The sequence below is a fragment of the Talaromyces atroroseus genome (assembly GCF_001907595.1).
Source record: "Talaromyces atroroseus strain IBT 11181 chromosome Unknown scaffold_9, whole genome shotgun sequence".
Classification (NCBI taxonomy): Eukaryota; Fungi; Ascomycota; class Eurotiomycetes; order Eurotiales; family Trichocomaceae; genus Talaromyces; species Talaromyces atroroseus.
The window spans coordinates 1,206,016-1,233,953 of record NW_017971441.1 but is presented as its reverse complement, the minus strand read 5'-3'; the positions used below and the strand labels follow the sequence as shown (position 1 = coordinate 1,233,953).

Here is a 27,938-nt window from a genome sequence, read left to right as displayed (position 1 = left end):
GATCAATTGAGTGCATCAATTGATTGAATACTCTTCTTTTCCTTACCTTTTCATTCACACTCACACACACATCTACATCATGGCCTCCAAGACCATCCCTCGCGCCCTGCGCCTTTCGACCCGTGTCGCTGTTCCTCGTCGCACATTTGTCTCGGCTGTCCGGGCTCGCCCTTCTGCTGCTACTGCTAGCGCTGTTCGCAGCCCAGTCGTTGTTCCAGCTCGTGGAATCAAGTCCATTGACTTTGCAGGCACCAAGGAGACTGTCTACGGTAAGCACTGAGAACTCGAGCCGCTTGCCCGTGTACATGGCTAATAACCCATCAACAGAGCGTGATGACTGGCCTCGTGAGAAGCTCCAGGACTACTTCAAGAACGACACTCTCGCCCTTATTGGCTACGGTTCCCAGGGTCACGGTCAGGGCCTCAACCTCCGCGATAACGGCCTCAACGTCATTGTTGGTGTCCGCAAGGACGGTGCTTCCTGGAAGGAGGCTATCCAAGATGGCTGGGTCCCCGGCAAGAACTTGTTCGATGTCGAGACTGCTATCAACAAGGGTACCATCGTCATGAATCTCCTTTCTGATGCCGCCCAGTCCGAGACTTGGCCCCAGATTAAGCCCCTCCTTACAAAGGGCAAGACCCTTTACTTCTCCCACGGTTTCTCCCCCGTTTTCAAGGACTTGACCAAGGTTGATGTTCCTACCGATATCGATGTTATTCTCGTCGCCCCTAAGGGATCCGGTCGTACCGTCCGCTCTCTCTTCCGCGAGGGTCGTGGTATCAACTCCTCCATCGCCGTTTTCCAAGATGTCACTGGCAATGCTAAGGAGAAGGCTATTGCCATGGGTGTGGCCGTCGGCTCCGGCTACCTCTACGAGACCACCTTTGAGAAGGAGGTCTACTCCGACCTCTACGGTGAGCGTGGCTGCCTCATGGGTGGTATCCACGGTATGTTCCTTGCTCAGTACGAGGTTCTCCGCGAGCGCGGCCACTCTCCCTCCGAGGCCTTCAACGAGACTGTTGAGGAAGCAACACAGTCTCTTTACCCTCTCATTGGTGCCAACGGCATGGACTGGATGTATGCTGCTTGCTCCACCACCGCCCGTCGTGGTGCCATTGATTGGTCCCCTAAGTTCAAGGACGCCTTGAAGCCTGTCTTTGACGAGCTGTACACCAGCGTGAAGACCGGCAAGGAAACTCAGCGCTCTTTGGACTACAACTCTCAACCCGATTACCGTGAGCGTTACGACAAGGAGTTGGAGGAAATCCGCAACTTGGAGATCTGGCGTGCTGGAAAGGCCGTCCGCTCTCTTCGTCCTGAGAACCAGAAGTAAAGCGGGAGCATAATGGGTTTGGGTCTTTTTTTGGGTTGTTTTTTTTTTTAGTCATGTAATGTAGATACCTAATGAATGAAAAGTTGTTATGTTCTTTTTCTTGATATCATTACTCCTTTCTTTTTTTTTACTCCGAGTTAAAAGTCGATCTTGAGGGTATAACCCCGGGCTTAAGCTAATTGTATCTCTCCCCGAGGCAGTAATACTTTTAGATAGCAAATCCCTACGATAATACTATACGGAGTAGATGATAGAGATTATAAGTGTAGGCTTTGCTTGTCCGGCATTGTGAAGTTCGTACCGCTTCTATCGGCCCGATCTCCGACTAGCCGATATTCATTCCACTCTCCTGGTATGCAACTATATACTATGATATACTGCAAGAGCCCCTATTCGGAACTTGAAGACAGCAGCAATTAGCCATTGTCCATACGGAAATTAATATACAACAAAAATGACATCTCCATCAAATCACCTCCCTCTTATCCCGGAGAACGTCGCAAAGGCGCACGCGCTCATCAAACCGTACATCCATCACACCCCGCTCCTCACGAACACAACGCTCAACACAATCGCATCAACGCCACAGCACGCTTCGGACCTTGTTGGCTCGCATTGGGAAGGGCAGAATCCGGCGTCGCCGAGAATACGGTTTTATTTCAAATGCGAGAATCTGCAGAAAATAGGCGCGTTTAAGGCGCGGGGTGCGTTTCATGCGTTGTTGAGGCTTATTGAGGAGAGGGGCGAGGAGGAGGTTAGAAGGAAGGGCGTTGTGACTCATAGTTCTGGTATGTCTATCTCCGCTTTGCATAAGAGGATCAATTTTCTTGAGGATTTTCATTTTTTAAGGGGGTAAAAGTGGTGTGGATTTTTCCAGCTGACGCAGATTGAGTATAGGTAACCATGCTCAAGCACTAGCCCTGGCAGGAAAGACACTAGGCATTCCTACATTTGTCGTGATGCCATCTATAAGCACCCCCAGCAAAATCGCATCCACGCAGTCGCTCGGCGCAAAAGTCGTTTTCAGTGGGAGCACAGAGCCTGAACGCACCGCTGTCATGCACCAGATTCAGCAAGAGACTGGCGCCATCTTCATTCCGCCCTATGATCATCCTGATATTATCCTGGGCCAGGGCACAACTGGGCTAGATATGGAGGCACAATACGAGGAACTGAAGGGGCGCGAAGGAAAATCACTAGATGCAGTTTTGACGCCAGTAGGGGGAGGTGGCCTCAATGCCGGTGTTGCAACGTGGTTCTCGGTGCCGTCGAAAGAAGGAAAGAAGAAAACGTTGGTCTTCGGGGCAGAGCCATCTTTCCAGGGCGCGAATGATTGTCAGCTGGGACTTGCTGCCGGAGAGCGTGTCCAGGCTGTTTCAACAAAGACTATAGCAGATGGTCTCAGGACGCCTGTAGGTCTGCACAATTGGGCCGTTATATCTGATCCGTCGAAAGTGGCAGGCGTCTACAGCGTAACGGAAGAGCAAATAAAAAAGGCTATGAGGTTAGTGCTGGAAAGAATGAAGGTGGTCGTCGAGCCCAGCGCGGTAGTAGGTTTGGCTGTTTGTCTGTTTGATGAGGACTTTAGAAGGAAGGTCGAAAAAGAGGCAGGAGAAGCCGGTTGGGATATTGGCATTGTGTTCAGTGGTGGCAATACGACTGTTGAAACCATTGGAGCTTTGTTCGCTTCAAACTAGAAATGTACATATATACCTCCATTAGATAGCGATTGGGAAAGTTCAGCATGTATCAGACATCAGATCGTCCATGAACACGCCATCTTTTCGCACCCAAAAGGGGAATGCACCATGTTCTGGCATATTTCTCAACGCGTTGATTATGCCTGGCGGCCAGTATTCTCTTCCCCACGTATCAACCCAAGCAGAGAATTTGCCTTGTCTCACTACACCCTGTCGAATAGGCGCATCACGCTCGATCTCTGTATATGTTGATGAAGCAGGATAAGGACGAACAGTATCCCGTTGCACAACGAGTCTCAAATCGGGGAAGCTATTCCACGGAGGTGGGAGATGGGGTTTGAATGAAGGCGGTCCGGACCATAGATGCGCGTATGGTGCATTCTTGTCAGAGAAAGCACGGTTTAGCCCCCAAGTTGTATATACCACGGAACATTCGAAGATTGTCTGGATGCGTCGGAGTTCACTGGCTATATCCTGGTAGAGGATGTTCAAATAGAAGGTTTTTCTCTGTTCACGGTCTTGTTTTATCTCTGCCGCGCTGCGTCCTATTTCTTGGGTGCGAGCGACATCGTCTCGCATACGATCTTGCCAGTAAAATGCGCTAGCACTATCCAGGATTACTGCATGAAGTGGGCGTGTAGCTGAGCGATGCCGACGCATGTCCAGGAGGTATTTGTCAAGAGACTTCAGTGTAGCAAGTAAGGAAGACGAACTCTGCGGCCGAAAGATGTGAACGTGTTGGAGAGAATCGCGGATGAGTGATGCTATGGCAGCTGCCTCAGCGGCAGTAGTCTCATTCGTATCTACATCCGTAGAACTGGCACGTTGGGCATGTTGGATGGCTCCTTCGGCTATTTCATAGAGTCTCTTGACATCAAGCCTGCCATCAGTGTCGAGCAATACAACAGCGCCATTCCGGCCTCCTATTTTCTTGCCCTTGAAAGAAGATGGTAGAACAGCAATAGCGGCGAGATAGTACAGTAGTTGCGATTTACCGCCACCAGAGCTAGGGCTTGATATCTCGATGACAGGAAGTTTTCTGCCGATGCGAGTTGCTCTGCTGGAACCTAGAGCTGTCGAGGACGCTGAATGAGCATGTGTAATCTGAGCGCCGGAGTTTAGACTATGATCTTGCTGTTGATGTTGATGTTGAGTTAATGCCGGGCTATGAGCGCTCAGGAATGCATCGAGTAGATCATCGAGGTCTTTCACCCCAAAATGGGATCTTTCCGTGCGAGGTTCAAATTGGGCTCGCAAGTCATGCAGAAGCTGTGCCATGTATTAGCAAGCATCAGGATGAGACGGCATATCACTATCTCCAAAGAAAAGTGAAAACTTGCCTCGTCCAGGCTCTCTTCTCGTATTTCGTCGAGCAAGCGCTGGCCCAGCGCAGCGGCAGAATTCATGTTGCATGATCCATGCCCGCGGCTGCCTTGCACTTTAGACAGTACAAATTGGACAATCCAAGCTATCGTAATCCCACTGGGAACAGAGCTTGGGATACGTGGGGGGGGGTATAGAAGTTCACTATGGACGCATGGAGTTTGGAGATATTCCGAGGCGCTCAGCGGCAGGACCCGCACCACGGCGCACGCAGACAGACAGCAAGCTTAATTTCCTTTTGATAACTACAGCAAGACAAGACACTCTACGCGCACGCACGAGCCACTCTCCAACAGCAATTTGGGTCATGCTGTTTCGCCAGTGATATATATCTATCTCAAGAACCAAATTTCTCTTTGATGCTTTAGCAATGGCGCCGCTCGTCCCCATCTTCCCAGCCGAGGAGCTGCCAGACCGCATCCATATAGTCCAGCGAGGCTTCAAGGAGAAGCGACGCAAAGGCGAGCCGATTGATCTCCACAAATGCGAGTTGATGGAACTTGTGCAGTACTCGTGCAATCCTCCTTCCGAGGGGATCCAGGCTCCTGGCGTGGTCAGGTGTAAGCCGATCGTTCGGCTGTTTCGGAAGTGAGTTTGCGGTCTACATTTGAGTTTGGATGATTATAAGGAATACTAACGTGATGATTCTTTCTTTTAGGTGCGCTGGCGGACTTACGGTCGAAACGACGAGTTGGGAGAGGAGGGTTCAGGATGAATCGAATAACTACGCCAATCATAATCCGAGCAGTCATAGCTAGGCCTCTCTTCTTAAGTGGATTCAACCATATTTCGAACGCTGAGCTCAGCTTACGGTGTAATATAATTGCATGGGAGGCGTTATGGTATAGATCATGAGATATGTCCTTGTATAGTATGCATTTAATATAATTTTTAAGCCAAATATCGGGGTATCTCGCAGAATAAGAAAAAAAATTATAAACGCCTTCCCATATGCACCGCACCGACTGATGCGAAGAAGTAACCAGCTCAAGCCGAAACCCATCGCTCAACCTTCGCAACAGCTGAGTCCTTCGTATCTGGCAACTTCTCGGCTTGCTGTTGGCCCTTTGTACTCTTCCTCCACAGATCCCTTTCGCAATTGACAATTGGCGCCAAGTCAAGACCTGCCAGCGAGAATTTATTCTCTCTCTGTGCATCGATCGGTTGCCCGTCCGCGGCCGTAGAGGCAGGCTTCTGGCCCTTCTTCGTGAGACCCCGAATTGTCTTCTCAAACATACTTTCTGTACTCTCATGTTTCCGACCCCAAAGTCGCTTTTCACCTTTACCGGATCCAGCTGCGTGCGTATCCTTAAACGCAGCACGCGCCAACTTGCGTAGAGCCTCTTCTCCGAAACGGCTATCTTCCATTCCTAATTCTCGTATTTTTCGCGGATCCGTCTCGCGTTCTGTATATACGGGCGTAAATCGGTATGTGTGCTTGCTTGGGAAATGTGGAAAGTGCGCTGGGATATAACTAATTTTTTGACGTTCATCTTCACCGCTTAGATCTTTGCTGAGTATGGGCATGCCAGTGAATGCATTGAAAAGATTTCCCTCCTCTTCTGGCGGAGGGCTTGGTAGAAGTGTTGTGATAATCTTCTCTGGTTCTTCTGAAGGCTTGATGTGCGGTAGTAATTCATCTGTGCTGACGAGGGCTCGTCGGAGTGCAAATTCGAAATCTTGAGGAATAGGCTGTATACGGCGCGAGGCCGTCATTGCCTGACGTGCAAAGGCCGCTAAGTGAAGGAAATCTAACAGATGTTAGAAAGTGGCCATTCACCATCTCTCTCAAGAAAAATGAATACGTACATTCTTCCGCGGCCTGGCGAAAAGCGTCCAGCGCAGTAGGTTCGGCAATCTCATATCCTGTCGATGTAAGGATCTGACCGATGGAGCGTTCGAGGAGGTGCGTGACAATGCCATCGTCGAGAAGGGCAGGCTCTCGAAGTTGTACCTGGATTGGTTTGTGAAGCTTGTGGTTGTGGTGGTAGTGCCTTTTCTGGCGTTTTATAGCGGGATCGCGCACCGGCGACAGTGATGATGATGATGAGCGCTTGAGAGATGGCACCATTCCATTGTTGTCCTGTGCCATCTTGCTGCTGCGTTGACAATGAAGTGAATGTGAGTTCTTGGCTGGAAGTCTGACTGAGATGACCGCGATGGCGGATCGCAGGCTGCAGCTACAGCACGTGACTTATCTTCGTGGTCGGTCTCTGCGGTGTCCAGCGTTCCACCATGAGGTGTCTTGAATGTCAGGACTGGCAAATCCAAAGCCAGGCTGGATTAACACGTTTTTATTAATTACAACAGTGAATAAATATAAGCCGTATCGCATCGCTGTAAATGTCAATGCCTGAGGCATGCACAACGTATGATGATTCGCCGGACAAGTTCGGCTAGCCCAAAGCGTTCCCAGTCTTGGCACGGCATCAGCCAACGTCAAGTCTTCCTCTTCCGAGCATCATTCACTACTGCAAGCTCTCAGCGACGAACGCTCTACCTTAAGGGACGGGCTAATTACCGAGTTAATTTACCAAGGACTCAATTCATTGAATTTCTGAGTTTATCACATCGCAATGGCTGCTGCTATTCCTCCTATCACCGGCGTAAGTGGCTATTCTCTTCCCTATCCCGAATCCGTCGTGATTAATCTTGTCACTATATAACGTCGCCGCGTCAATGGACACGGATACATATTGTTCTTTGACCTTGTGAGCTTTGGCTAATAAAATCCATAGGCTCTCCGCCGCGGCCTCGTCCTTGACCTCAGCACTGCTTTCGGTGAGTCGCTCCGAATCCGTTTTCTCCGTGGGGTGCACATGACAACATACATAAACGACAAATTCTGGATGCTGGGATATGGCGCTTCAATAAGGGCCTTCTTGGGAATGGCTGCGTCAGAACAACGCTGATATAGATATCCCTTTTTAGGTCTCGGAACCACATTCGGCTACCTGTGGTGGTACGGTATGTAAAGCGATTATGATTTTTACTTGGTCCGTATCAAGTTGTGAATTAAATTACTCATCATATCATGTACAGGTTACCACCTTCCTCGCGTTCGTGCTCGTGACAGCTTCTACGCTCGTCTTGAGAACGAACGTGCCGCCAACAAGGAGTAAACATGTGTCTGCCTATCTACCAGCAGATACACCGCTTGGACAATTTCCAACCATTTTGTACGCTACAGGACAACAGCGAAGGAGTGATGGATTTCGTTAAGGTGGGAGAAGAAGAGAAGAAACATGAATAGACAAATGAAGTTTTGTTCTGTCTTTTGCTGCAAGTGTTAGAAGAGTTGTACATAACATACAAGATGGATACGGAAACCCGGAATGAGTTATCTCTTTTGCAGTTCCTGTGAGCGAATAAAAGGATTTCGTTTTGGGCTCTGTTCTCTCGTCCACGTCAAGAATTGATTTATCTCCTTTGTTCTACCTATAGTGCAAGGATAACTATCTACATAGTTGTCAAAATCGTGGGCTCCTACAAAACTTTTGTAGTATACGAGGTCTATCCATAAACTTTGACTACGCACCAAACAAGGCTTGGATGATAAGACTCGTAATTCATTTCCATACCATGAAAACGATGAATGACGCATGAGAAAAACAAAAAAAAAACCATATAAAATCTACAGCAGCGTCAAAAGTAATAAAAAGCCGCGGCGCCATGGTAGTGAAGCAATAAGGAAAGAGCAAAAAATACAAAATCTATCGCAAAACCCGCTCAAATGTATTCCCCTTGACACTACCACCCGCCATCGAATTGCGAACATTCTTCTTAAACCCTTCACGATTCAACCTCAAATCCTCCGCGGCCTCCTTATTAAGCGGATCCGACGCATTGGGTTCCAGGAACAGGAACTGCATGCCCACAATAACCGCGTTCAGATTCAGGACGGGTTTCCAGTCTTCGCGCAGGATGTTTAGGCATACGTTGCCTCCCAGGTCGATGTTTGGGTGGTAAATCTTTTGCGTGCATTTCACTTTGGGCGGGTCGTGCGGGAAGTTTTGGTTGATGCTGAATGTGAAGTTGAAGCTGCCGCCTTTGTACATGCCTTCGTCGGGCTCGATGGTGAGCGTGAAGTTGAGGATGTCGTCCGGGTCGGGGAAGGACATTTTCATCGTGGAGCCGAGGGAGAGTTCTTGGAGGTCTGGTTTATGGAGAGTAGCATTGGTAAGTAAGTTTCTTATGGTCTGTCTAGCGGGAGAAAAAAAGGCAAACGTACCTCGCTGAACACGCAACTGCGCAGCAGTAACTTTCTTCTTCTTCGCAGCTCCCCCCTCGGCATTTTCAGCCTGCTGCTGTTTTTGTTTCTGTATTCACGTCAAATCAGTTTGCTGCTTATCTACCTTTTAAGCTCAAAGGTCAAGCTCACCATAGACCAGATCTTCAACATTTTGAATATAAAATATTTTCTCCACCCTAGTAGCCGTGTATAGGCTAATTATTCTGCTCTTTTGCGGGTGATCTCTGACTTTTTCCCTGTCTTCCGTTCTATGCTCGTAGTATGTGACTACCGGCGGTGACTATGCGGGGTTTCAAGGTGGTGGTGATAGCGCGGACGAGGCAAATCACAAGACCGGAAGGACAAAGTATCGTTGTACCCTCGAGAGAAGTAAAACAGATCGTAACGAGATTTCTGCGTGGTAGGAGTCGTTCGGAGACAGAACTTGGGACGTTTGTCGTGACAACGTTGGGCGGACGGAGGACCAGAGAGTGCCAAGGCGTTATCGAAGAGCGTGGGGCGGCAAGGGCCGATAACGACTCGTGCTTTTGAGGCTTAACTTAGTTATGCTGCATAATTGTTGACATCTATACAATCGAACAATTGAATTATAGAATTGTTTCTTTTGTTGCCTTAATTATTCGGTTTTCTGCTGATTCTCGTCTCAATTCCAACATCCATGTCAAACGTACTGATCATAGTCCTTTTCACTCCTTGTAATGTAACGGACAGTCTATTCAGATCGATCTATGCAGTCTACACCATGTTCCTGCCAAGTGCTAGGTAGTAATCATAACATCGTTGCATCAACTACCCAGTAAAGAGAATTAAAAAGGATTCAAATGTATTTAGTAACAGACATGCCAGGGCGGGATGAGAAACAAAGCGTAAAGGAATCGCGAGGAGGCGCAAATCTACAGATAGACTACATGTTCAGAAAATAGAAAGCAAGAAAAGGAAATCATAGGAAGGAAAGATTAAGACACGTTCTTTTGGGGGAACGGCAAGACAGTGTCGGATGGAGCCACTGATCCACAGCCAGCTGCATACAGCAGCCCCTGTACATTCGCCACATGTTTATGTTTATCGTCGGGCACACATGCACTTAATTCCGGTCCTGCCCAGGAACCAGCATGCACCGATAAATCGGATCAGTGCAACACCTGCGGTCGACCACAGAAGGGCCTGGAAAAAGTGGGTGGTACGAGTAGTGGCGGTGCTCTAGAATGAGGTGTTAGACGGTATGAAAGAAAAAAGTTTGACAAGAAGATATAACTTACAGTGAAACCAAATTCGTGCAAGCTGTCGCCAGTGATACCAACAACCAAAAGAGCGTTGGTAAAGATCCAGAAACTGACAAGCTTAGTACGGAAACTCTTATACGAGTCTTCCAAGCTGCGCTCTTCCACCTCCTTTGGTGGTACATAGGGTGTCAAGGCACGTTTGACAGTGGTTTCGAATTGGCTGTCGATATCAGCCTGAGGTTTGTCGATTTCTTCAATGACTGTGCCCTTGCCATCGGCTTCTTTTTTGGTTTGGACTGAAGGTAAAGCATCGGCTTTGTCGGAACCCTTGGTACCCCAGGAGACGTCATGCCAGTTACTGAATGCATAAACATTGAGAATATTGATGAAAGAGGACATGGTCACGAGATAGGCGGGGAAAGACGTAAACATGTGCCAGGGATCCATGTACATGAACGAGGCAACGAAGTAAAGTCCAAAAGTGGCAGCCAACGCAATAATAATAATACCAGCACCGGACGAAGAGAAGAAGGATTTGACGAAACCGCCAACCCCGTCACTAGTGTTGAAATCCATAGGAGCAGAGCCTGAGAAGGCATGAACAACCAAATACATGGAATCAACAATGACGTAGAACTGCACGATACCGAAGAAGATGAACGACATGATATAAGTGTGTTTGGAGCTGTTCAAACGACGTTAGTAGAACTCCAATGGAAAAAAAAAATACAACTTACCCCTTTGGACGATTTCCCAGAGCCAGAATAAACTGAAGCAGCAACACACCGAGGTAACAGTACTTGAGGATTGTGTTGACAATCGGAGTAGCAGTATTGCCGAAAGGAAAGCCTTTGTTGTTATTCGAGTTGCTGGGTGTTCCGACGAGATCCAGAATGACAGTTGTAGTAAGCCAGTAGGACGCTGCAGTGTTTCGTCAGAACATAAACCTTTTCACATGAGGGGGATAACGTACCAAGAGCAAGCCAGGTCAAGATGGTGTTGAAAGTATTGTAAAGCATTTGGAAATGGAGAACAGCCAAGCGGATAATGTTGTGACCACTCTTGTAGATACGACCAAAGTGCATTAGACCATAGATACCGGCAGCAAAGGAACCATTCAACCAACGACGACGCTGAGAAATAAACTCAGCGGCACCTTCAGGCACATCGGTTTCGGCCTTGGAAGCCTTGACATATGACAAGTGCCATTTTGAGCCAGCCTTAGCCACGAGTTCGAAACACAAGATACGATCCTCGGCCAAGAACATGTTTTTCTTGAAGATGTTCATGCCCTCAATACCCTTCTTACCCAGTTGCTTGGACAGGGTATGATCGCCATGGAAATACTGCTCCAGAGGTCGGCCCATGATAGCACGGAATCGGTAGGCTGAGAAAGCACCGGGCAAGACACTAACATATCCAAAGGAACTCTCCAAGGGCTTGTCGAGAATATTTGAAATCTTATACTCAAAATTTTGAGCCGCCACAAGAGGGTTGAGTAGATTCTTCCATCCCTTACCCAACATGGCATGAATCTCTCCACAAGCACCACCAAGATCCTTGTCATTGTAGAAAGCTTCCCACAATGCAAGAATGGACTTGTGGCCAGGCTTCGTACCGGCATCGAGCAAGACACAGATCTCAGGGTTCAAAATGCGGCCAAAGGCATTGAAGAGCCATCTGTGAGAATTGATTTTCTTGCTGTTCTTTTGCTTCAAGCAGAAAATCATCTGCACAGGAGGCAAGGTACTTGGGCCATCATCGGTGGGACGAATGAGCTGCTGGCTTGGCGTAACAGAGAGTTGGGTGGTATATTCGAACTTTTAGTCAAGTTAGTAGGAGAATATATTATTAAGTTGAAAAGAAAAGGCTTACAATGTGAGCAACGGTCTCTTTTCCATCAACATCACGCTTCATGACACCATCTTGGTAGATACCGACAGTCGCCAAGACATCGAGCGTGTCCTTATCGCAAGGGTCGATACCATCGAAGACAAGACAGACTACAATCTTCTGCCAAGCAGGGCCGCCCTTGTTCCAGAACTCGGACTTCTTTAAGTTGACAATGTCGCGAATATTTTGCATGACGCCGTGCAACGTTCGAGCAGTCAGTTGCTTGTCTTCGTTGTAGTAAGTAATGGCAATTAGTAGTTCTGTGTGGCGGTTGTACATGGCTGGTCGCAGGTTGTAGCCGTTGTGCAAAGTAAATTCATTAGGATCGCAAGTAGCAGCAGTGTCTGAAAATTCAGTTAGTATGGCGAATCCATGATATTATGCTACGGCGGGGGAAGAATGAGAAGGAAAACCTACATCGCATGTGAGTAAACTCCTCACTTCCACCTTCAAGATCATTGCGATACTTGGCCTGGACAGCATTTTGAATAGCACTGGGCACGGGGTAGTCAACACTCAGGACTGAACCCTGGACAAGCTTGACCTTTCTGGTGGCGTAACGACGTAAGCCAGGAGCTTGTCTCTGACGCCAGGCCTCCGTGGACGAGGTGTCGCTTCGTGCATATGGTGAGGCTACGCGGCCGGGGACACCATACGCAGTGGCTGGGTTTTCACCAGGGCTATAGGAGGAGTCATTGTAGGGAGGAGCCGCGGGATCAGTTGCGTAGGACTCTGTCAGACTGTATCGAGAGACCGGGCGCATAGGAGATGCGGATCGGCTGTGAGGGTCCTCGAAGGGCCCGTTGAAGGGACCCTGGTTCAATAAGCTTCGGGAAGCATCATCTTCGCCGTACTGTGTTTGTCAATACAAAGATTAAACAATAGGGTGGAGGTCACCACACGTACGTTGGTAGGCCCCAGGTCATGCAATCTATGGCTATCATCGCCATAGGTCGAGCCCGAGGGCGAGTGAGATTGAGCGCCCTGGTAGGCCATGTTGGATAGTCGAGCGACTTCCCAGCGACAGTCAGACAATGAAGTATTCGAGGGTGACAGCCAGTGTGATCCAAAACAAAACGGCGTGATGAAAGGCGCGATTTTGATATGGATGGAAAATTTTTAACTGAAATACAATGAACGAAGGGACGAAGCGAAATGGCGGTCGCAGTCAAATTTTTAGCCGTTGTGGTAGCGCAAGTTTCTTTCTTTAGATCGCGGTGTATTTGAGCTAAAAGATTCGAGCTGGCACAGCACAAACGAGCGTAGCCGCCAGGGCTGAGACTTAAATGTTTCGCTTCTTGAGCCGGGTTAGGTCGTTTTCTCCCGAGCTAAGGAGAGAACGAGATAACGTTTGGTGGCGAGGAGTTGGCAGAGTGAGGTTTGAAGAGGAAAGCAAAGCAAAAGCAACGCCAGAAGTTATGAGCAGGAGAGAAGGTGAGACGAGGAAGGGAGCAAGACCGACTGACACAGGGGAAGAAGGCAGGCAGGCGTAACGACAATACGCCTTGAATAATGAATATTACGGGGTAACTACTAAACTAGCACGCACATCCCGTCTAGCCTGCTAGGGGCTCTGCGCTGGCACTGTATTTTATTTTTACTTTATTTCAAAGGCGTACGTATTTTTTACAGCCTGATCATTCGATTGCTGACGGTGGCTTAGACTTCCAACTCTTGTTTTTTTTTTTTTCCCTCTGCGCTGGGATAATTTCAAGTTTGAAGTAGTGATAATAATAAACAGTCATCATAATCCGCATAGCATGGGTCCTGAATCCTGAATCACGTAGCAGGAATGCGTCAGGTGCATACCTATGACTCGATGACTTTCATGTGAACTGGCCAGCAGATGCAGATGCGATATGCACCGAGTTGCAGTTGAGTTGGTTAATTTAACTAAGTTAGTGAGTCGCAGCTGATTATATAGAGCAACCGTAGTTATTATGGACACTAAATAGCCTCGAGTAAGTGTCAAAAAAGACCGAAAAAAAGCACGAAAAAAGGTAACATAACTGACATTTCGTCACAAGATGCCCGATGCGGCTATTAACTCGTATAGCAGCGTTACGGCGCTAGTAATTTCGGGGCCCAATCAGCCGCAGGTGATCAGCCTCCTGCTTGCCCAATCGCGGAGATGCCAACTGAAACATGGCCACCGATCTGCTGCTTACCGTAATTTACGGTGTGTTGCATTTCTTACTTCGACACACAATCGTCATATGAGACCGCAACAAACTTGTTGTATTCCTGCACATATATACTCAGCCAGTCTTTGGATGCTACCATTCATATCATCCTCCCCATATAGAGTACAGAGCATAGAGCAAACGGTGGTGATGTGATTGAATACTAACGCGGGGGCCCCACTGGCACTCTCCCGCCTCAAGAGCCAAAGGCTGAAACAGGCGCCCCACCTGACGCAAACTTGCCGTTTGTGGTGTCGGACATGTAATTTATTTTTATTTTTATGTTAGTTCTTCTGTCCTTGGTCATTGTCATGCTCAGACACTTGAGGTGCAAAGACTTTGACAATGTTAGTGCCATTCATTAGTGCAGAACAATAACCTAAATGAAGCGTGTTCACAACGTAGAAAGAATCGCATTAGCACCGAATAGTCTCGTGTCTAGAACCGCCATTATTACGGGGAAGGACGGGAAAAGGGAGACTTGGCAAGACATGCACTCCGGGAAAAAGAATACAAAATTAAAAAAAAAAAAAAAATAAAATAAAATAAATAGATAAACAAAAATAAACAAATGATCAGAGTATTCTCTGTACGACTGCAGAGTATGTTATGTATCAGTATTATAACATATATTTTTCCGTATAAATTCAAACGATACCTGTGTGAGAGTGCGAAATATGCATCCCGCATTCCATTTTCCATTTTCCATTGCCACGGGGCGTACAAATAATACAAGACCAGATTGCCAATCACAGAGCATGCATCCACATTCTTTGACTGGTTGCTAGGCTGGTAACCAGCGTATTTGTGCGTATGTGATTATTAATATGTATTTGCGTGCCGAGTATTGACAATTATTGTGGTGTGGTGCTGCTACGTATGAGGTAGATTAAATGACGCTGTTATATGCTCTGCTTTATGCTACGGAGTATTGCTAGTTGATGCTACCACGCGATCCTTTCCATCCTACTACCACGTCCTTACTCTAGTTAAGATGCCAGTAGTACAACTATATCAAGTACTCGGCAGTCTGTGCGAGAAGTGTTTGTATTGTTACACTTGTTCTCTGAAGAGAAAAAAAAAAGACAGCAAGACAAGCTCCACTTAGCGGCCGTGAGGCGCTGTCGTGTCTAAATATAGAATGTCGGCAGCAAGTTGCAACGGCACATCATCACCGCCTGAGATATCAGGCATCAGATGTTACTACAGCTGCAGTGGTACATGGTACCTACATAAACGTGCATGGTTAGTACTCCTTAATTCCATGCAGTATGCATGTTTATGGAGAAGATCGTGATAGACGCAAGGCGGAAAGCAAGGGGAATGGTTGGGCTTGTTTCATATCTGATCTGCAGCTGCATCTCTATTCATATATATCTATGTACCGTAGCTGTGGACAGTGTGATACACTGACCCATGGTAGAGACCATCCTCTTCCGCTCAGAGATCATTATAGTATTTGATTGGTAACTGATAACTGGTCGACATTCTTTTCAAAGACACCTAAAATGACTGTTTTAGCTTAATTAGAGAGTTGAGGGTTCGATGGCTAAGACTTGAGTATAGCCGCCAGATACATGTATCAATAAACTACACCGCTACGAAAGAAATATTTAGTAGAAGAATGTTATTGATCGTCTAAAAAAAATTCCAATTCAACAGCCAATGGAAGAAACCGCCTGCAATATAGAAAAGGGGGAATAATATAGTCAAGACTACGTACAAGAAAGAAGAGGAAGTATATAAAAAAAAAAAAGAGAGGATGTGTGGTTCAAATGATTGGAGAGAAGATAGACAGACTTATTTGACTTCATGATGGTCGTCAAATGGACTTGCTGATCGTTCTGTGGTGGGGTCCTGATAAATAGTATTTTCTAGCATTCGACTTGATCCAATGCTTGATCGTTGTCGTTCACTACTTGTGTGCGACGTGGTTACGGCCTCAGCCGCGGCCGATGGTGTAGATGAAGTGGTGTTCGTTGTGTTTGTAGTACTGACGGTAACTGCTGGGGTTCCTGCTGCATGTGCATCGGCGAATGGGCCCTCATTTGTAGCAGGCGAAATGCCGATTTGAATGCTATTAGCCATGGCTTCGGTTGCATCGCCCTTTTCATCATCACTGCTATCTTCATCCGAGGAGTCGTCAAATTTTGAATCTTGATTATTGAAGCGTTTGGCCCGTGTATGCGATGCAACTGATTCTGTGCTATCCGAGTCCACCTCCTCTGTTACGGTGGGTACCTTGGGCTTTGATCCCTTCACATTCACAGGCCGAGCGACAACGGATCGAGCGACGATGGAGCTCAGTTGGGGCCCGACTCTGCCCGCCTTCTGCAATTGCGCTTCGGTTATGGCAGGCACGGCTGGAGCGTCAATGGGGTTCAATGCAAGCTCATCGCTAGGCGTGCCATTTCCCGTCTTCACGCTGACCATGGCGGCCTTACCAGCGCGAGCTTGCAGAGCAGGCATCGGGCTGACAACGGCATCATTTCTGTAAATAGTAGTGGCCACACTGCTGCGAGCCAGGCTGGTGGCAATGCTGCGGCGATCATGAGTTGCGTTGGAGTATCGTGAGTCGCGGAGATCGCTTGGGGTGAAAAGATACTGGTCACCACTATAAGCAGTAGAAGCATGCGTGCTTGGGATAGGCGGCACTGGAGGCACAAGCGTTCCAGGGGTGTCTGGAGCCGAGCGATTGGTGACTCCGGGTATATAAGCGATTTGAATGACATTGGAAGCCCGAGTAAGCACGGTCGAAGCAATTGACTGCATGGATCTGCTTCGTTCATGGCGGACGGAGTTTTCCTGTTGAGCGGCGGCAGCCCGAGCCTGGCGTTTCTTTCGAATCATAAACCACCAGAGTAAGAATATGACAATGGCGATAACAGCGATACCACCGATAACCCCTCCAGCAATGGCTCCGGCATTTGAGCCACCACCCGAGGAACCAGGTGAAGATGTCGCTGTTGAAGCCGATGGCACACAAGAGGTCGTCGGGCACGCGTTACAAGTTCGGCTGGATTCGACGCAAGTCTCGTCAGAGGAACAATTGCAAACGGGGGTCGAAGAGCACTGCACGCAGCTACGGAGGGTGAGATGTGATGAGAATTCTCGGAGAACTGAGACACATGGATCAAGTCATCAGTTTTACGCCTTTTTTTTTCTTTTTGGGACACTCGATATTGTGGACATACCGTTGGTGGAAGTCATTGTGGTGGGTGTCAACAAACAGAAAACAAATTGAAAATGCAGACGTGACCCAAAAAAAAGCAACCCAAGTGTCGTAAAGATAGATTCGTCGAGCCGATCTACGGCGTCTAGGTAAAGAAGCAGAAAACGAGTGTGATTGGAATAGCGGAGCGAGGGCTAGAGACGTCAAGCCTCAAAATAGCCTAGCTATATATCGATGGCAGAACAAGAGTCGAATGGTTTGGTCACAACTCAGTCGGAAAGGCCCATGGTAACCGTCGCAGTATAACAGCAGATGTTCAAGTAAAACCGAGCAACTAGGCGATTTGCGAATAAAGAATACGAGTGGATGGATGGTGGTCGGTGTCGCGAAGGCTGGTGGTAGGACGCAGGGGATGATGGGTGATGACTCCGGCCTGCAACAAGAGGCTGTCCCAAGAAATGCCGATGCTCTGGAGTTGAAGTTGATACGGATGCTGACACCGGACAGGCGATGGCCTCTTGATGCAGAGGAGCGTGGCGTGCGGAGGGAAACGAGTGACTGATGGAGACTGCGAGGGTTGAGGCAGAAAGAGCGAGACGGAGAAAGAGAGAAACAAACGCTTCTTTCCTGGTGCCGCCGGTGGGGAAGCATGGCGCTAGTCCGGTTTGGGGCAAGCCAATACCACCGCGCGTGTTAGTTAGATTAATAGATTAACGGAATACGAACTGCACCCTAACCATGCCTGTCTGCCTGCCTGACTCTGTGCTCCGTAACACCAACTAACTAACTACCTCGGGACATGTCACCATATCGCCAGACTACGCTGCACCATGTAGACCGACGCCCGCAGACACGGGCAAATAATGCGGCGAGCGCGAGGCGCTGCGTAATTTCTCTGCGTGGCTCTGGGTCCGGCGGGCCGCCATAATTACGCCGGTGCGGGGGCCGGCCAATCAGCGCGCGGGCAATTTACCCCTGGGCTACGGTTGATCGGGTCTAGACTCTCGCACGTCTCCAATTCACTACTCGCTATGTAGACATGAATAGAACAACGACTGCTACTTCGACAGAAACGCCTGGAACGCGCTGTGGTCAATCACCACATTCCCAATGGCATTCAGTCGCTTGCGCCCCTCCTTCTGCTTCTCGAGCAGCTTCCTCCGCCGGCTGACGTCGCTTGCATGCAGCTTGGCCAGCACGTCCTTGCGGTACGGCTTGATCGTCTCGCGAGCCACCACCTTGCGCCCCACCGCCGCCTGGATGATGATCTCGAACATCTGCCGGTCGACGTGCTCTTTGAACTTGGTCACCCACTGCTTCCCCAGCCGCTCCACTTGGCTGTAGTGGACAATGCGCGACACCGCGTCCACGGGCTTCTTGTTGACCAGGAGCTGCAGCTTCACAATGTTGCTCACCTTCCAGCCGGCCTCCTCGTAGTCCAGGGATGCGTAGCCCTTTGTAGAGCCCTTTAGCTTGCCGAAGAAGTCATCGACCAGTTGTCCGAGGGGCAGCTCGTATTTGAGAATCACCTGCGTCGACGTGAAATACTCAAGGCTCTGCTGAATCCCGCGATGTGCTTCGCAGAGCTCAATGACCTTGCCCAGGTATTCATCCGGAAATGTCAACGTGGCCAGGACATAGGGCTCGCGGAGTTCGGCCACCTTGCCGCGGATTTCTTCTTCGTCAGGGAAATGCGCGGGGTTTGTCACCGTGACTTCCTTCCCGTCCTTGTAGATGACTTTCACCGGCACTGTTGGCGGGGTGATAAGGATGCTGGCCCCGTGCTCGTGGCGTAGTCGGTCCTCAAAGACAGAGCAATGCAGAGTTCCGAGAAAGCCCAGTCGAAATCCGGCCCCCAGGGCTTCGGATGATTCCTTCTGGACTGTGATGCTTCGATCGTTCAGCATCAATTGATTCACGCTGTCTTCCAGGTGTTCAAAGTGGTCGGCATCGCTGGGATAGGCCGCAACAAACACCATGGCTTTGGGTTCTTCGAACCCCGGCAGAGGTTCCACTTTCTTCTCGCTGCCAACTTTCGTGTAAGTGTCGCCAATTTTCGCCTCTTTGCTTCGTTTCATCCCCGGGTTAAAGTAGATGTATCCGACTTGGCCCGCTCGTAGAACGGTCTGAGGAGTCTGGTCAGGATACATGATGCCGACCTCGCCGACGAAGTATTTCAACCCAGTAGCGAAAGAGACGACTTGATCTCCCGCACGGATCTCTCCGTCGAATACTCGGACGAGGAGAATGACGCCTTTGTAGGTCGAATACCAGGAGTCCACGAGAAGCATACGGAGAGGCTTCGTGTGATCACCGACGGGGCTGTAGGAAACCAAGTTAGTGAGATTGTTTTGAACAACCCCTCGGAAATAGAGGCGACACTTACGCTGGAATCCTTTCGATGGCTGTCGGAAGCAGCTCAGCAACATTCAACCCGGTCTTGGCAGAGACTTTGACGGCATTATCTATATCAATCTCAAACGAGCTCCTCATCTGCTCTAGAGCGCGTTCTGGATCCGCCGACGGCAGGTCCACCTTGTTGACCACGGGGATAAGTTCTAGTCCCTGGGCAAAGGCCAGGTAAAAGTTGGCCACCGTTTGCGCCTGGACTCCTTGGCTAGCATCGACAAGTAGCAATGCGCCTCCGCAGCTTGCATAGCTTCGAGAGACCTCGGCGCGAAAATCGACATGGCCAGGGGTATCCACGAGATGCAAGAGGTAGTCTTCACCTTTGTGGTTATAGAGCATGGTGCATGTCTGTGCTTTAACCGTTATACCACGCTCTCTTTCGACGTCCAATTTGTCCAGAACCTGCTTGTTGGAGCCAGGTTGAATCACGCCTGTGATTTCCAGCAGCCGGTCCGACAGCGTGCTTTTGCCATGGTCGACATGGGCGACAATGCAGAAATTCCGGAAACGCTCGATAGGGATAGCTGCGATTCGCTTTTCGAGGTCGGACACACTCTTCGAGGCCTGGGCGTGTCGTACGATAGTGCTCGTGAACGTGCGGCGGAATTGCTTATTGGAAAGATGAAGTTGCAGTCCGGGGGAGGACACCGGGCGCCTTGCGGTCGATGTGCTCAGCCATCGGAGCACCTGCAGGCATCCTCGCATCGGGCCAAGTGCATTGAATTGCACGAGCTGTATTCTGTTGTTGTGTTGTGGGTTTGTTTGAGGTTGATGCTCGAGTAAGGGGAAAAAAAAAAAATTGATTGGACGCGGGTGCACTAGTTCGGATAAGGCCGACGATAAATAATTGCTGGGGCGACTCGCCGTAAACAAGCTGCATCTATCTACCACCGCGAATTGTTCTGTACACCACGTCCAAATATATACAAATTCAAGCCGCTGTCACAATGTCTGCCGACAAGGAGAAATCCAAGGTTCACAAGTTGTCACTGAAGGGTAATTAGTCGCTGACCTGAAAAAAGAATGGAAATGCGGGGAGCTGACTGAAATCAAGGGTCGTCGAAGCTGGTTGCTGAATTTGTGAGCATACCCTCCTCTCTTTCGTCTATTCTTGACAAGTAGCTGATGCTTGCTTTCTAGTTTGAATACTCCATCAACTCAATTCTGTATGTCGCGCGATTCGAGAGCCACAATGTCGGAGACTAATCCTGGTTCGCTGCAGCTATCAACGAGGGGTATATCCAGCGGAAGATTTCTCCCCGTGAGTGTGCTCTTCCCTATATGTATTTCTCTGCAGAGAGACTGACTTGTACAGTGTCAAGAAATATGGCCTCAACATGCTTGGTTAGTCCCAAGCCGTTCTTCGTACCTACCTACCAGCTAACCGGCCCAGTCTCATCCGACGACCAGGTCAGAGCGTATATCAAAAAGATCATGTCCCAGTTGAACAAATGGATGATTGGCGGCAAAATATCGAAATTGGTCGTGGTAATAACCAGCAAAGAAACAGGCGAACACGTGGAGCGATGGCAATTTGACGTCCAGATATTCTCCAAGCAAACATCCTCATCACGCAAACCAACAAGCAGCACTGCTGACAAGGAAAACTCCACGACAGCCGCAACAACGACAACAGCAGCAGGTGGAAACGCAGAGGAGATCGTGCAGGAGAAAACAGAAGCACAAATCCAGCAGGAGATCCAGGCTATATTCAGACAAATCACTGCCTCGGTGACGTTCTTGCCTGTTCTCGACGGCAATTGCACATTCAATGTTCTTGTCTACGCCGATGCAGACTCGGATGTGCCAGTTGAATGGGGGGACAGTGATGCCAAGGAGATTACGAATGGAGAAAAAGTGCAGCTGCGGAGCTTCAGCACGAATAATCATCGCGTTGATACGTTGGTTAGTTATAGGCTTGCTGATTGATCACGATTGTTCGGTTTTTTGAGCAGGACGGGCGTTATGTAGTTTCGGGACTTCAGACATTAGCAACGTGTAATACACATATACATAATGATGTGTATATATATATATATATATATATGAGCCATGGATTCATCCGGATATCTCGTGCACCCACGGCAAAGCATCCATCTCAGGGAACAGCCCGTCTCCATCCCACTTCACCAACTTCCTCACCACCTCGTCCTCCTCCCCCTCCAGCACCGCCTCCTCTTCCCCAGTGCCCAATGCCCACCCTCTCTCTCTCCTCTTTTCACCCAACAGCTCCCCAGTACCATAAAGATCGCGCTTCCACAGTCCATACCCCCTCTTCTTTTCGCCTTCTACCAACTCCGCCAAAGGCGTTATGCGCTCCGGTGGGTTTATACCTATGATATCAACCTTGATCATAGAAGACAACGCTTCTGTGCCGGGCGACGCCACAATGCCGATAGCAGGCAGATGCAAATGCAAAAACCTATCCCGCTTGAAATCGTGCGTCACAATGCTGATTCTGTTCGGGTATGGGCGCTGCGTATTTCGTCGATAAACCAGGAGGGAAAATAAGATGTTTTGGTAGGAGTCTGTGGCATGCGGTTCTGCGAGGATGTTGTCTGTGTTGAATATGTCTGTATTGTGCTGTTGTTCAGAGAGAAAGAAATCGTTCTCGCGCGCAAGATTCTTATTGTTGTAGTTAGTATTCAGTCGCTAGTCCGGGCTGAGATTTTTCATACAAGATATGATTCTCCCTCTGACAGGAAGGTCTGGTCTCGTTTCGTCGCTCCTCTGGTACCTGTGAGTCTGGATCATGAGTCATAGATACAATTGAAGACTCTGATAATAATACCCCGAGAACACCGAAACGCCCGTCCCATGACTGTCCCCAAACTTCCGCAGACCAGCTTTGATATGCTCCACGAATGTTGGCGTTTCGCCTTTCTGGAATGGTGCAAGGAGCCTTTATACATACACATCCCATTCTCATACCAGGCGGATATAGGGTTAGCAATGAATCATGTTCTATCATCCAATTTATACATTTGCAATGGTTTGACGTACCATTCGTTCTCGTCGGCGCCCTTACTTGCGCCTCCAAGGTAGATTGCGTGGCAGCATACGATTATTAGATGATTCGGTTGGGACATTGTTGTTTTGTATAAATCTTGACGACGGAGGTTAAGTTGTATTTTCGTTGTCGTCATCTGTCGCTGTGATGTTTTTTTTTTTCCCTAAGGTTGTATAAGATTGGTCTGCGGAAGGCATCCCACTTAGTCCTGACTATATACCTAGGTAAAATTACGCATGAACTTCGTGCTCACCAATTGTTCACCAATTTCGTATAGGGGTGATGGGAGAAAAGCCCGGAAATCAATAGGATTAAAGAAGTGAAACTAGATACTTAAGTTTACATACACGACCTAGATAGTTGTTTCCAGGGAGAACGAAGCAGTAATGATACACCAAATCAATGAAATAAAAAGAAAAAATAACTAAGTCTGGATAATGTCAATGAAACGCCAGTTCCACAAAGCCCTGCATCTGGAAATAATGTACAAGATGTAGTTCTGCCAGGCCGACGAGAAAAGATAAAAATAAAAATCGAGCTTCACCATGCATTAGCATGCGTTCGTTCAGGACCCCGCCTGTTTCTTTTTTAACGCCATGATTAGAAAGAATCGATAGAACTCCCCCACGTTGGTGTAATTGATATATGCAATGATATAACGATGTATCATGCTGGCGAAAAACCGTAGTGTAAAACCATGTGTCTAGCAAAACAAATAACCGATAGAAAATAAGCCGGATGTGGGGGTATCATAAAAAACCAAGGCATTATGATTGAAGTGGATTAGACTAAATCAGCAGGGTCATGGCGAAAGGTGCAGTCTTCGCCTTTGAGACACTTGCCTTCGCGCCAGAATCGACACGGCACAGATCCGGCTCGTGGCTATAGAAGTTATTAGCGGGGATCAAATGCTAAATAAATAGAAAAGGTTAAACTTACATGTTTCTTTGCCTCTGGATCGACATACATCCTCGGGCGTTTGGAATTTCCTTGTCCATAGCCATTATCATATCCGCGGCCAATATCACGAAGCCGCTTGCGCTCTGCATCTTCATAAGGTCCCGAGGACTGAGTCGGTTGCTGCGAAACAGGTGTACTTGCCCTGTTGCCACTAAGTTGAGAAACTATTGCAGCGAGGTTAGGCATGACTGCTGGCTGTGATTGTGGCATTGGTATTGGTGAAGGAGCGGGCTGCTGTGGTTGGCTCATCTGTTTCTGGGCATTTAGCACCGCAAGGATCTTCTGAAAATCGATCGGCTGGTTAGATGCAGCGGGAACCTGCGCCTGCGGTATTTGTGGTATTTGAGGAATCTGAGGGATTTGAGGCATGATTTGCTGCCCTTGTTGCTGTCGGAACATATTGACTGTATGCTCGAGGCTCGAAAGAGGATTTTGTTGTAGTTGTACTGGTTGTGGAGGAGGTGGTGCAGCGGGTGGAGGTGTAGAACTAGCCTGCTGGGGACCGTTTTGAATGACTTTGAGCAAGTTGGCAATGTCAAGAGACCCATTGGGCATGGCTGGCGCAGGTGTTGGTGCGGGCTGGGGATTCATAACGGCAAAATAACGAGCAGCGCGGGCCTAGAAGCAAATTGGTGTTAGCGCACGACCGAATACCTATATACCAAGTATCTTGAACATAGTGACATACCTTGACTTTGTCGTCTGGCTCTCCAAAAGTCTGTTCCGTGGTAGGAGGCTCGTCGTCATCAATAGGCGCAGGTGGTTCTTTCGGTGAGGTGGGTACGTCTGCAGGAGAGGTGTAGAAGACCATCAAAGTCATGGCTTCCCTGTTCTCCTGTGCTGCTTTCTCGGGGCTGTCTGGTTCTCTTGAACCGCCTCGCTTGATGAAGTTGCTCTCCTGATCCTTGCTACTCAAAGTGTCATGGTCAACTGTTGGCAGACTTGTCCAGGGGCGGATTTCTTCCTCTTGTGGTTCGATTTCCTCGTCGTCTTCCACGTCTAGATCCTTATGAAGCTTGAGCATACGACCTTCTCCTTGCAGATCGCCCACGTCTCTCTTCAGGTCATCGCCTAGGCCGACCACTTCTTCGGGATCGTGAGTGAACAGCCGAACCTCGGTGAGCGCCTCGTCGGGCTTCCAGCTGACGCGCAGCTTTCGGCGTGCCTCCTTCCGCAAACGCCGTTGGCGATCTTCCTCTGTCTCGGGCGGCTGGTTGTCTGATGCCTTCTGGGTGCTGGCTTCCTCTCGTTGATTGAGGCCTGCCAGAATATCTCCAAATGAGAAAGCTGGTTTGGCAGGTGGCGGAGGTGGCGGAGACGCCTTCTTTTCAGCAGGCGCGCTTGCCTTCTCCTTGGCGGCCGCAGCGGCAGCGGCAGCACGTGCCGCGTTCGACGTTCCGGGCTTTTTCGAGGCGGACGCAAGACTGCCGAAGAGACTGGTTGGCTTGGGGGGGACAATGCTGGCCTTGGGTCGCACAGCTCCTGCAGTGGAAGTGGCCTTGCTGTCCGCGACGCCCTCGGAGCGTTTGGCCGTGCCTGCGCTGGCTGTCTTGGGATGGAGACCGTTTTTGGCCGCCCCAGGAGTTGCCATCTTCTTGGTAGCAGGAAGACTATTGAGTTCTCCCTCACGGTTACGCTTTGTTCCCGAAACAAGCTCGCTGGCTTTGTCTGGAGTGGCATCTCTGCTAGTTGCGTTGCCAGACGTGGACTCCTGCTTTCGCTTTGTCGAGAGCGCTGCGTTTTCCATAATCTTCCGGGCGAGGTCTTTGCTGGGTTGCACGCCCTTCTTCAATATCCTTGGCAGAAGTTTCGAGATGTTGGTCTTGGAAAGAACCTCATCGTCCAAGGTGGTGAAGCGCGCAAGCAGCTAGATCTAGGGATTAGCCTGATACATCCCAGAGGATTAAAGCAGCGTACCTTCAGAATGTTCACGAATAAAGCGCCCTCATAATCGGAAGCCTGGTGACGATCGAGAAGGAAAGAATATAATGCAGCCACAGCCATGGGATGTTCTCCTAATCTATGAAGTTGTCAGCTACGTTTGCATTTCCAAATGAAGAATTGCCTTTTTTGGCCTTTTTTTTTTCTTTTTTTGAATGGAGGGAAGGAAAGTAGTTTGAAAGTGTTGTGGATTAAGGCTGTCAGAATGAGGGCCCATTTTCTCCACGTAATCCAATCTCAAGAGTTTATTTGCGAAACCTCGTAGTAAGAGACGATATTGCACACCTTGGTGTACGATCGGTGCTCAACAGATGCCTTTTTCGGCATTTAACTATTTGTTTAAGCTCGCTCACTATCCATTTTGAGATGATTACACGGTAGACGTTCGTATTCCGCATCAGACTTCTACAGATACGAGAGAAACGATGTGCTAGGAGTGTGAGAGGGAGTGAAGGGAAAAGAACATACTTCTCAACAATTATAGGGTGGCCCTTATCTAATGTTGTGCTTATAACCACGTTGATAAGTTTCCGTTGCTGGACGACTTTTTGCCTGAGCTCTGCGGCTTTATCGTTGTTGTTTTGGTTCTCAGCCTCTTTCATGGCCTGGGTTTGGGCTTTCCACTGGTCTCTGACTGTTTTGACAACATCCTTGAATGCTACAAGGGCGGACTTTATCCTGTCGACATTAGGATACCTATTGCGGGGGGACCAGACGGCTTTGATTGTGTCGTATTGCATAGCTTCTTCTGGATCACTAGGGCGCACAGCCGGTAGTGGAGAAGGCTCCTCAGGTTCTTCCACTTCTAAGTCTGAATCTGAACTATCAGTGTCCGACTCCGGCATGGCCCTGCCGTCTGATTTCTTGAGCCCAGCCTTAGCCCTAGGCTTCTTTGCCTTTGCCTGGCTTGTCTTCTTGGACGAGATGGGCTGAGGTTTTAAGACCCCATTGGACACTGGACGGAAATATAAGTATATGGCGATTTATTCTTGCGAAGGGGGGAAAATTCCCAAGCTTACTTAGCATACTAGGAGCGATGGGATAAGGTGCTAGCTCCGGTAGGTGGGCCATTAGACCGGGGCCTGATTGCTGTCGGGCATTAAGTTGTTCGGCATTGAGCGGACCCAGATTATCGGGATATATCTGATAAGCTCTGCAATAAGGTTAGCTTAGACTGTGAAGAACTGCCACGAAAGGGAAGAGAAGTTACGCACTTTGGGTCATTGGGACGCTCGTAAGAGGAGGCAGTTGGATTATAAAATAAAAATTGGTTCTGTCCTGATCGAGGCTGCTCCGTTGTTGCTTCTTGGAGTGATGATAGAAATTGTGGATTGATCGTATTTTGATAGATTAGGGCCGGAGCTGCTGCACCCGCATATTGATTGAAACTAGGCGTCTCTAAATTCTCGGTCATATTTGTTGCGGGAAGAATATACTGATGGCCAGACGTTGTCGAAGCCCCAGCAGGCAAAATAGGTTGCTGTTGAGCGGAAGGAGGCCGTGGGGCGATGTTTTGATGCCGATGCTGAGCGTATGTATTTGTAGGCTGCAGACCGGGATTCTGGTAATACTGGCCGGACAGCGAATAGTTCGGATAAGTAAGATTACCAGGGCTCAATGGCCGGGGATTATAGGCCACTTGATCCTGAGGGAAAGGCTGTTGCATCTGATATGGATGCTGGTGCGAGAGTCCGTACGGTTGACCAGAAGCCGAGGGGCTCTGGCCCCAGCCCTGAGGCGTCCCGGAGTAGAAATCTCGGACGTGCTCATGCTGTTGCGGGAAAGAGGCCTGTCGTTCATGTTGCTGGTTTGACTGAGAGAGGATTGGGTGGTCCCAAGTGATTCCCTGCGGAGGCTCTCGCTGGTGGGATTGCAGTTGTTGTGGTTGTTGCTGCGGTTGTTGCTGCTGGGCATCCAGTTCCGTATAGAGGCCATCGATGCTACTCCAATATTCAGCAGGAAAGGCAGTCTGTGGATTATTACTCTGCGGCGGTGCTGACGGCGCTGTTGACTGCTCCATGTTGCCGGACGCAAGCATAGAGGTCACGTGGACCAAGCGGGTGTGGCACTAAGAAAACGCTGCGTGGCCCTAAAAGAGAGCGCGCAGCTGGCCCAATTGACGCGATGTAAGTGGAGTCTTAAGCACCACGCAGCGGCTTGCGTGTTCCAGAGTCAGCATGCAAGAGAAGCAGCTTCGTGGCAATAAGGCCCTCCGCGTGTTAGGCTCGCAGGAGGTCGGGCACGCAGTCGGTCGTAAGAATGAATTCAGAGACAGCTGTACAGTGGTTCCACCCAACAAGACGGATTTCCCCCCTCTCCAACTTAAGCCAGTCCGACTTTGCAGCACTGAGATGCTCTTTAGGGGCGTGCTTTCTTTCTTTTCTTTTCTTTTTTTTTTCCCCTTTGCGGGCGGATCGTGTATAGCCCGCCGGAAGAAGGTCGCTTTAAAAAAGAGAGAAATAATCGCTGTCCCTGAGG

The 27,938-nt window shown here is 49.0% G+C and overlaps 12 protein-coding genes across 12 annotated transcripts; 4 read left to right on the top strand and 8 right to left on the bottom strand.

Moving 5' to 3' along the window:
* Positions 1-79: 79 nt before the first annotated feature.
* UA08_06799 (Ketol-acid reductoisomerase, mitochondrial) lies at positions 80-1,334 on the top strand (the record flags this gene model as incomplete). Its single annotated transcript, XM_020269116.1, has 2 exons — positions 80-269; positions 328-1,334. The coding sequence occupies 2 exons, from the start codon at positions 80-82 to the stop codon at positions 1,332-1,334; spliced, it is 1,197 nt and encodes a 398-aa protein (XP_020118011.1).
* A 454-nt stretch (positions 1,335-1,788) lies between these two features.
* UA08_06798 (hypothetical protein) lies at positions 1,789-3,031 on the top strand (the record flags this gene model as incomplete). The annotated part of the gene is made up of 2 exons (XM_020269115.1): positions 1,789-2,122; positions 2,232-3,031. The coding sequence occupies 2 exons, from the start codon at positions 1,789-1,791 to the stop codon at positions 3,029-3,031; spliced, it is 1,134 nt and encodes a 377-aa protein (XP_020118059.1).
* Positions 3,032-3,073: 42 nt separating this feature from the next.
* On the bottom strand, positions 3,074-4,440 carry UA08_06797 (hypothetical protein; the record flags this gene model as incomplete). The annotated part of the gene is made up of 2 exons (XM_020269114.1): positions 3,074-4,303; positions 4,348-4,440. The coding sequence occupies 2 exons, from the start codon at positions 4,438-4,440 to the stop codon at positions 3,074-3,076; spliced, it is 1,323 nt and encodes a 440-aa protein (XP_020118013.1).
* Positions 4,441-5,404: 964 nt separating this feature from the next.
* On the bottom strand, positions 5,405-6,509 carry UA08_06796 (hypothetical protein; the record flags this gene model as incomplete). The annotated part of the gene is made up of 2 exons (XM_020269113.1): positions 5,405-6,168; positions 6,227-6,509. The coding sequence occupies 2 exons, from the start codon at positions 6,507-6,509 to the stop codon at positions 5,405-5,407; spliced, it is 1,047 nt and encodes a 348-aa protein (XP_020118094.1).
* Positions 6,510-6,993: 484 nt separating this feature from the next.
* UA08_06795 (hypothetical protein) lies at positions 6,994-7,539 on the top strand (the record flags this gene model as incomplete). The annotated part of the gene is made up of 4 exons (XM_020269112.1): positions 6,994-7,023; positions 7,156-7,198; positions 7,349-7,384; positions 7,460-7,539. 4 exons carry the CDS (start codon positions 6,994-6,996, stop codon positions 7,537-7,539), a joined length of 189 nt encoding a protein of 62 aa, XP_020118421.1.
* Positions 7,540-8,130: 591 nt separating this feature from the next.
* UA08_06794 (NEDD8-conjugating enzyme UBC12) lies at positions 8,131-8,819 on the bottom strand (the record flags this gene model as incomplete). The annotated part of the gene is made up of 3 exons (XM_020269111.1): positions 8,131-8,573; positions 8,649-8,736; positions 8,799-8,819. 3 exons carry the CDS (start codon positions 8,817-8,819, stop codon positions 8,131-8,133), a joined length of 552 nt encoding a protein of 183 aa, XP_020118091.1.
* A 912-nt stretch (positions 8,820-9,731) lies between these two features.
* UA08_06793 (Chitin synthase G) lies at positions 9,732-12,781 on the bottom strand (the record flags this gene model as incomplete). Its single annotated transcript, XM_020269110.1, has 7 exons — positions 9,732-9,869; positions 9,929-10,577; positions 10,630-10,813; positions 10,866-11,712; positions 11,768-12,129; positions 12,203-12,638; positions 12,692-12,781. 7 exons carry the CDS (start codon positions 12,779-12,781, stop codon positions 9,732-9,734), a joined length of 2,706 nt encoding a protein of 901 aa, XP_020118092.1.
* Positions 12,782-15,768: 2,987 nt separating this feature from the next.
* UA08_06792 (hypothetical protein) lies at positions 15,769-17,178 on the bottom strand (the record flags this gene model as incomplete). Its single annotated transcript, XM_020269108.1, has 2 exons — positions 15,769-17,087; positions 17,163-17,178. The coding sequence occupies 2 exons, from the start codon at positions 17,176-17,178 to the stop codon at positions 15,769-15,771; spliced, it is 1,335 nt and encodes a 444-aa protein (XP_020118093.1).
* A 1,020-nt stretch (positions 17,179-18,198) lies between these two features.
* Positions 18,199-20,254, bottom strand: UA08_06791 (Translation factor guf1, mitochondrial; the record flags this gene model as incomplete). The annotated part of the gene is made up of 2 exons (XM_020269107.1): positions 18,199-19,462; positions 19,527-20,254. 2 exons carry the CDS (start codon positions 20,252-20,254, stop codon positions 18,199-18,201), a joined length of 1,992 nt encoding a protein of 663 aa, XP_020118270.1.
* Positions 20,255-20,496: 242 nt separating this feature from the next.
* Positions 20,497-21,478, top strand: UA08_06790 (Mitotic spindle checkpoint component mad2; the record flags this gene model as incomplete). Its single annotated transcript, XM_020269106.1, has 6 exons — positions 20,497-20,545; positions 20,604-20,629; positions 20,690-20,715; positions 20,772-20,810; positions 20,865-20,893; positions 20,943-21,478. The coding sequence occupies 6 exons, from the start codon at positions 20,497-20,499 to the stop codon at positions 21,476-21,478; spliced, it is 705 nt and encodes a 234-aa protein (XP_020118087.1).
* A 129-nt stretch (positions 21,479-21,607) lies between these two features.
* Positions 21,608-22,638, bottom strand: UA08_06789 (hypothetical protein; the record flags this gene model as incomplete). The annotated part of the gene is made up of 4 exons (XM_020269105.1): positions 21,608-22,174; positions 22,228-22,294; positions 22,341-22,451; positions 22,553-22,638. The coding sequence occupies 4 exons, from the start codon at positions 22,636-22,638 to the stop codon at positions 21,608-21,610; spliced, it is 831 nt and encodes a 276-aa protein (XP_020118088.1).
* A 704-nt stretch (positions 22,639-23,342) lies between these two features.
* UA08_06788 (hypothetical protein) lies at positions 23,343-27,480 on the bottom strand (the record flags this gene model as incomplete). The annotated part of the gene is made up of 7 exons (XM_020269104.1): positions 23,343-23,441; positions 23,499-24,137; positions 24,208-25,386; positions 25,437-25,539; positions 25,929-26,415; positions 26,480-26,613; positions 26,675-27,480. The coding sequence occupies 7 exons, from the start codon at positions 27,478-27,480 to the stop codon at positions 23,343-23,345; spliced, it is 3,447 nt and encodes a 1,148-aa protein (XP_020118089.1).
* Positions 27,481-27,938: the final 458 nt, after the last annotated feature.